This window comes from Heptranchias perlo, chromosome 8 (assembly GCF_035084215.1).
Source record: "Heptranchias perlo isolate sHepPer1 chromosome 8, sHepPer1.hap1, whole genome shotgun sequence".
NCBI classification, from domain to species: domain Eukaryota; kingdom Metazoa; phylum Chordata; class Chondrichthyes; order Hexanchiformes; family Hexanchidae; genus Heptranchias; species Heptranchias perlo.
The window spans coordinates 11590138-11598475 of NC_090332.1; the positions used below are offsets into that span (position 1 = coordinate 11590138).

The 8338-nt window shown below is 45.8% G+C and overlaps 1 protein-coding gene across 1 annotated transcript in view; it reads left to right on the plus strand.

Annotated features, from left to right (window-relative positions):
- Positions 1-3351, plus strand: part of LOC137324411 (sulfotransferase 6B1-like) — a 35595-nt gene extending 32244 nt beyond the window's left edge. The window contains exons 6-7 of the mRNA XM_067988666.1: positions 155-311; positions 2172-3351. Of these exons, the coding sequence (XP_067844767.1) occupies positions 155-311; positions 2172-2302 (288 nt within the window). The 3' untranslated portion in view covers positions 2303-3351. The remainder of the gene's footprint in view (positions 1-154; positions 312-2171) is intronic.
- Positions 3352-8338: the final 4987 nt, after the last annotated feature.

Consider the following 8338-nt stretch of genomic DNA (forward strand, 5'->3'; position numbering starts at 1 on the left):
CCCTAATTGTGCGACCTGCATCTCCCTTGATTGCAGCTCGTTGCTGGGAGCACAGGATCGCTGAATTTACTCTTCTATTTTGTTCTGCCTACTTTCCTTTTCATAGATTTATTAAAATGTTTTTGTTTTTCTTTCCCCCCCCCCACCCTGCTAGAACTTGGGAAAGGGGGTGCAGAAGATAGCAGAGTACTACGGCATCTCTCTGAGTGAAGAACGGATTCAAAAGATTGTTCGCAGAGGTAGCTTCCAGGCCATGAGTGAAAATTCCCAGGAGACTCACTCCTCCTTTGGCAAGGTTATCTTCCGAAGGGGTAGGTGAAAATGTAGTCTTGAGAGGGTCTTAATTGGCCATTTTGAGACAGGAAGTGTGATATTATTGCTGTTCTAGGAAGTGTGACGTGACATTTATTTTTTCATGTGGATTGTTTCACCACAGGTGTTTGGCAATGCTTTTTTCCCACTTGATTTGCTAACACTTTTTACTGGTGATGATGCTCACCAGATGTAACATATAGGAAAAGGAGATATTTCGCAACTTCCAGCAATAGGATCTCCTTGCAGCAGAGCTTTGCACTGCATGACATTGCAGTGTGTTGGGCATTATATTGCAACTCATGCCTGTGTGTTAGGGAATGAGAGTGAGTGACTGAAAATAAGGAGAGAAAACACAAAACGCGAAGAATGATACCTGACGTGAGCTTGGGGGAGGCCTCTGACCTTGCCCTACGTCCACTCTCTCTCTTACCTCTACACCCATAAACTTCAGATCTCTCTTTATAAGCATTTAAGGTTCGCAGGTTGATGGAACCCACTCCTGTCTGTGTGCTACCCCTTGTTATGTGCAGCCTTCTCCTGTAAGCATATACAAATGGGGCACATGTTGGAAACAGTAATGTGAGAGATAACGTGTGCCACCCAAATGTCGAGAACACTTAACCATCTTGGGTGAGTGGAGCATTGAGGAACCTTGTGCAAGAATTACACTTGGCACTTGTTACATGCCACATTGGTCATCACTTTGATATGCTAACATTACACAGTGCCTTATAGAATCATACAGCAATTTGGCCCATCGTGCCTGTGCTGGCTCTTTGAAAGAGCTATCCAATTAGCCCTGCTCCCCTGCCCTTTCCCCATAGCCCTGCAAATTTTTCCCCTTCAAGTATTTATCCAGTTCCCTTTTGAAAGTTATTATTGAATCGGCTTCCACCACCCTTTCAGGCAGCGCATTCCAGATCTCGAGTCCTCTGGTCCTTTAGCCAATCACCTTAATTATTCATGGACGTACATGAGCATTCCTGTGTAGTTGGAAAGGTGAAAAGTTGGCAAAATCTGCTGCATCCTCCCTCTGCAGTTGTGCACCATCAGTTTACAGTGATGGGCAATAAAGATGGTGACATATTAACATTGGTCACATGTTGGTACACCTACCTTGCCACACTTTCACACCAGCAAATTTTATAGAATTTTTCACCCTTGACCAGTTACTGCCTATTACTTGCATGTGATCCTTGACTGCAAGTATGGTAGACTAACCATCTGGAACATTAAAACTGAGCCTGATTCTATCCTCGTTGTGTGTCTGTCTGTATGTCTATATAGACAGGAACATTGAATGGCAGAACAAACTCAAGGGGCTGAATGGCCTACTCCTGTTCCTATGGGCTGCCGATTCGCTGTCATCCATTTTGCGGTACTGCTGAAGACCAGTGAACGGTGTACTGAATTCCAGGCTGGTCTACGTTGATGGCTGTTAGTGACATGTCTCCTGTTTTTCCAGGTGATGGGAAAGTGAGTGAAAATGCACAATGAAGTGTTCAATTCACTTTGAACATATTCCAGGTGGAACCGCTTCACACAAATGGTGACAAATATTGGAATAATATGCCTGAAAAAGTAGTTGTGGCAAAGCCTTTCAGAGCATCCAAACACGGTTGGATCTAATTCAAAGCAATCATAAAGTTATTGCCAGCGTCTATAAGACATTCTTTTCGCTATGGTACCCACCAGTCGCGGAAGGCCTCAAGCATATCGGTGGACACCACATGTTCCCTCTCCAAGGCCATCTCACATCCTATTTACTTTGCTTTGAGGGAGCCAGTCAGAGGATTCTACATAATTGGCTGAACTAGATCACTTTTATTGACGTTGCATTTTTTTTTTAAATTTAGGTGCAGTTGGTGACTGGAAAAGCCTCTTCACTGAAGAACAGAGTCAGGAGATGGATGCGAAATTTGAAGCATGTCTAGCAGGCACCAAAATAGGAGCAAAACTGAAATATGACGTATACTGTAAGGCTTAAACAATGGTGCTATGAATATTGTGATGAACGAGGACTAATTCTTGCAATAAAGGTGATTAGAACACTGGGTACGAAACTAACTGGCAAACTCCAAGCCCCTCAATTAAAAGCAGAAAATGTGAGAATAGACAGCAGGTCGACCAGGAAAAGGCAGCTTAATGTTGCAGATTCAGAACCAAACTTCTTATGACTTTTTTGATTCAATGACGATAACACAGAGCACATTAAAGCCCGTGGCATTCATCTAGAACCTTCCGTTCCTCCTCTGCAGAAACAAATCCTGTCTGAAATCTCCTGCAATTTATCAAAGGTGAATACTGCCTGAAGCATAGTGTAATATCACAGCCTGAGACTCTACACTGATGTGGTAGTAACGTGAAATGCCACGAGACAAGGACAATTATAGTTCATTGCAGTGAGGCTAGTTGTCATCTGCATCCAGGCAGGCAAGCCAGTTATAATTAGCTCAAAGATGGGATGGAGATCTCCCTGATTGTTCCCTTTGCCTTTGTTCTAATGTTTCAACAGCAAGGCTTAAGGACGGGATGAAATTATTCTTCAAATAATCACATTTTAAAAAAAAAAGATGCTGGGAATATACAACAGCATCTCAAGTACCTTTTTTAATGCTTGTTTTGAAAAAATATATTAAAAATGAAGGCACAAATTTCACAGCCTTGGGTAAATCATTTTTTTTGCTTTGATATTAACGACCCATTTGCAAAATTGCGAGAGAGCATGACTTTGAAATGTGCAATTTCCGAGTAATTTTGCTAGCAAGTCATAAATTACAGGGAAAACGGGCTCTCTTAGGAATTTCGCCCCTTATTGTAGCCTCGATTGTTGCTGTGAATCTGTAACATTTTTAATGCTTAGGTCACGCTTTTTATTGCAATTTTTAAAAACTATGAAACAACTAGCATCCAAAAATAAAATGAGTTACTTGGGATTTTGTTTGGTCTTTGATCTGCGGATTTATGTGACTTCAATGTGTCGTGAGGTGTTTGCAGTGTGATGAAGCACCGATTAAACAGAAGGATTATTTATCATTAGTAGATAATTATTGGAAAATAAGTAAGAGAGTGCAATAACTGGACATTTTCAAATTGAAACTTAGCCAATTGTCAACAGAAATAGCTGATAGAGCTTGGGCGCTGTTCTTCTTTAATACATTTAGTAACGATTAACTGGGTAGATTGCTAAACTAACCACAGAACATTCTGGAACTCCGCAGCCAGTCCAACACCACCAAGAAAAGAGTTAAAGACGTGGTTGTGACTCTAGCCACTGGATGGCGCTAAGGGCCTGGTAGAAAGGGGAGACTGCAGATTCGGCAGAAGCACATTCTGCACGGATAAAGTAACGAGCTGTGAGGCACGTTTCTGCAAATAGTCTTTCAAAACTAAAGCTTTCCAGGCGATTTGCAGAGATTTCCAAGAAATTAAAGCATTAAAAATAAATGTGTTGCACACCTTGGCAGCCCTGCAGTTTAAAAGTGCCCTCAGCAAGTTCAGAACTGTTAACACGTGCATCTTGCTTTATGGAAGAAATGCTTATGTTTAATGCAGAATCGTCGGGAATGTGTTCCCCACCTGTGAATCATTTAAAGAAATGTAATCGAAGAGAAAATGTTGATATGGCCATCTTATGACTCAGTTAAAATGGAATAGTGCATATCCAATTGGGTGTGGTTAGCAGCACTTGTGCTACTGAATTTAAAACCGTGGTAATGGATTATTGCTGCTGCACCTAAAATGCCAATTGAGCTAAATATTAGCAGGACAGATCTCATTAACAGCAGCCACTCAGCCATTTACTGAGTTTTGAAACCACGTGCCCCAGGTGTGCTGTAAGACCAGTTCCAATTCCAATTAGATTTTATTACTGCTGTAAGAACAATCAGTGCAGTTCTACAACCTATCTCAATGCTACTTCTAGAGGGTGAACACTCAGTACAAAGAAGAGCAAGGGTCACTTGTAGGAGACCGTATCCATGTTATTGGCCTTATAGGTCATTATCTGAGAAGCAGTGTACACAGGCTCGTGCTGACCTAGGAGGTAATCGTTCAGGTATGCTGGCGGTAGATCTGAAGAGAACTCAATGACTCCCACTGTCTTACCTGCAAATGTGAATCACCATCTATAATCTTTTTGGCAATGGGTCTTTTCTCTTTTAGGGAACTGCGTGAGACTATTGTAACATTGCTTGGGAAGTGATTGCTGCACTGTTCAGGAAATGGATGTATAATTTGGCTAGAGAACAAACTCTTCTATAAACTTTCTTGTGCAGTGAGTGGATATGATCAGAAATGCGCTGCCTGGAGGGGTGGTGGAGGCAGATTCAAAAGTGGCTTTCAAAAGGGAATTGGATAAGTACTTGAAGGGAAAAAATTTGCAGGGCTAAGGGAAAAGGGTGGGGGAGTGGAACTAACTGGATTGCTCTTGCAGAGAGCCAGCACAGGCTGAATGGCCTCCTTCTGTGCTGTAGCCATTCTATGATTCTACAGTGCCCCTTTGGAGGCACCTACCTATGTAAAGATATGCCCACTGTTAAAGGCACTATATAAATGGAAGTTGTTTTAACGTAGTAAAACTTAAGCTTCACAGGAGTGTAATCAGACAAAAATTGACACCAAGTCAAAGAAGGAGACGTTTGGACAGGTGACCAAGAGCTTGGTCAAAAAGGTAGGTTTTAAAAAGCCTCTTAATGGAAAGAGGCTTAGATAGGGAATTCCAGAGCAAAGGGGCTAGATGGTCGAAGGCACGGCTGCCAATGGTGGGGCGAAGGAAGTGGGCAATGCATGTAGAGTTCTTGGTGTAAGGCTAGAGGAGGTCACAGAGATAGAGGGGCGAAACCATGGAGTGATTTGGACACGAGAATTAGAATTACAAAATTGAGGCGTTGCCGGACTGGGGGCCAATGTAGGTCAGCGAGCGCAGGGGTGATGGGTGAACGGGACTCGGTGCGAGTTAGGATATGGATAGTAGAGTCTTGGATGAGCTTAAGTTTATGGAGGGTGGAAGATGGGAGGCCAGTCAAGAGAGCATTGGAATTATTGGGTCTGGAGGTAACAAAAGCAATCTGATGGTGTAGCTCAACAGTAAAAGCTTCCACTCCCTCATCTTGCAGGTACTGTACTTTGCTGATAACCTGAGGCTCCAGTTGAGTGCAAAGTTCCCATGGTCAATAAATGACTTCATCCTTGGGCAGTCTTACGTACCAACAGGCTAACTAACTGGAAGACTTATTTTTAAGGGACCAAGAATAATGTTGTAAAATAATGACTAATGACATAATTTACACGGCCAGCCAAGAACAAATAGGAACGTAGGAACAGGATTAGGCCATTTAGACCCTCGAGCCTATTCCGCCATTCAATGAGATCATGGCTGATCTGTGACCTAACTCCACATACCTGCCTTAGCCCCATATCCCTTAATACCTTTTGTTCACAAAAGTCTATCAATCTCAGATTTAAAATTAACAATTGAGCTAGCATCAACTGCCGTTTGCAGAAGAGAGTTCCAAATTTCTACCACCCTTTGTGTGTAGAAGTGTTTCCTAACTTCACTCCTGAAAGTCCTGGCTCTAATTTTTAGGCTATGTCCCCTAGTCCTAGACTCCCCAACTAGCGGAAATAGTTTCTCTCTATCTACCCTATCAGTTCCCCTTAATATCTTGTAAACTTTGATCAAATCACCCCTTAATCTTTTAAATTCCAGGAAATACAGCCCTAGTTTGTGTAATCTCTCCTCATTTAACCTTTGGAGTCAGCTATCATTCTAGTAACTCTACACTGCACTCCCTCCAAGACCAGTATATACTTCCTAAGGTGCAGTGCCCAGAACTGAACACAGTACTCCAGGTGTGGTCTAACCAGGGCTTTCTATAGCCATAGCATAACTTCTACACTTTTTGAATTCAAGTCCTCCTAGACATATAGGCCGGCATTCCATAAGCCTTTTTAATTATTTTCTGTACATGTCCATGACTTTTAATGATCTATGTACATGGACCCCAAACTCTCTTTCGACCTCCACTGTTTTGAGCTTTTCACCATTTAGAATCTATTCTTTTTAGGTCCAAAGTGGATGACCTCACACTTGCCTACATTGAAATCCATTTGCCCACAGTTTTGCCCATTCACTTAATCTATTGATATCTCTCTGTAATTTTATGCTTCTATCTACACTGCTTATAATGCTGTCTATCTTTCTGTCATCGGCAAACTTGGATATGTGGCTCTCTATCCTGTCATCTAAGTCGTTAATAAATACAGTGAATAGTTGAGGCCCCAACACAGATCCCTGTGGGACACCACTAGTCACATCCTGCCAATTTGAGTACCTGCCCATTATCCCCACTCTCTGGGCTTGATTTTAGGAGCGTGTTTCCGGCAGGTTCCCAGCGGGGTGGCCCCGAAAATCCCGATCTCCGGTCACGTGACCGGATCGCGACGAAATCCCGGCCACTTCCGGGTACCGCGCTGACGTGCGGGGCTGCGCGCGCAAGCCCCGCTGGTGGGAATCCCACAGGCAATTAAAGCCAGCGGGGTTCCACTTGAGAGTACTTACCTTGCTCGTTGTGGTCAGTTAATGAGCTGAAGCAGCTGTCAAAAGAGGAAGTGTGGGATTTTAGGTTCAAGGCAGTGAGTTTCCCACACTGGGGGGAAACAGTCTCCCTCCAACCAGGCGTGTTGCAGCCAGCAGCCTGTGGCAGGTGCCAAGGTGCGCTCCACGGGGGAGAGCCCTCACCCACGCAGGAGGCCACCGCGTCACATAGGGCAACCCCTGCCCTCCACCACCCCCCGCCAAGCCAGAGGACAGACCGACACGAAACTGCAGCCCCAGTCCGAGGAACCACACACCTACCCTGCACAACCCCTCAGACCAACACCTGCCAGTTGGGTGGTGTGTGGAGACCCTCGGAGGACGAAGAGCATGACCAGCACCAGCAGCCTCGCAGTCCACGCCGTCCGCCGCAGGGACGTGGAGCCCCCCAACACGGTGTTGTTGCATGCCCACCTGCACAGCAGGAGGGAGGGCTACCACAGAGAGAGACGCGTCGCAGAGGGCACTACCCTCGCCACAGGGTCCACAGACCGAGGCGCAGCTCCCCGGACCTCTCCGAGCAGCAGTGCACAGGGAGGCGCAGATTCGCTCGACATGTAGTCGTGGAGATCTGCAGCCTCTTTCATGCCGAGCTGCTCCTGGCTGGCCCCAGCACCAACTGCTTACCTGTCGCTGGCAAAGTCACCACTGCCCTCCACACCTTCTCCTCCGCATCCTTCCAGGGTGCAGCCGGCTACACCGCCGATGTCTCTCAGTCGTCTGCGCGGACGAGCCCTGCAAATACACCTGCACCTACTCTGCAGGAACACGATGGGTGGCATCAGTGGTGGGTCCTCATAGTGATACCCAGGAGCGGGCATTATTGGACACAACGGACAGGATTCGCGGAGACATGGCAGTGGTGGTGTCAATATAATGTGTGCTGTTTGTTGCTCTGAAATTCAATATGGGTAACACCCATGACAAACCCTCAGACACCCTTGTGCACCCCCTTCATGCTGACGAGACGTTTGCCTTACGCTGCCTACTGCACATATGTGATGCATGCCCTGTGGCTGCAGCACAGGTGGTGGCAGGTTGAGTGAGGCTGGCCGTGAGGGAGATGCACGAGAGGGTGAGTATGGGATGGAGCAATGAGATTGTATGAGGAGTGGGTTGCGTGTTAGTGGCAGGGTGAGTACTGGCGAGGTGAGTAGGTGGAGGTAAGATGAGGATGGGGTGTGAGTGGGTATGAAGGGTGATGTGACAGAATAGTGTTGGCGGTGCCGAAGGAGATGTGGGGTGGGGGCAGTGTTGTGGCAGACGGAGTGTAGGGGAAAGACTTCGTCTTCTCACTGCGGCTGACCTACTGCGGTCATTGCAGCGCCTCCTGCACTGTATGCAGGTGGGCGATATGTTGGTGGCGCAGGTGACCCCCTCTGCCACCTCGAGCCAGGCCTTCTTGGTGGCAGAGGCAGGCCGCTT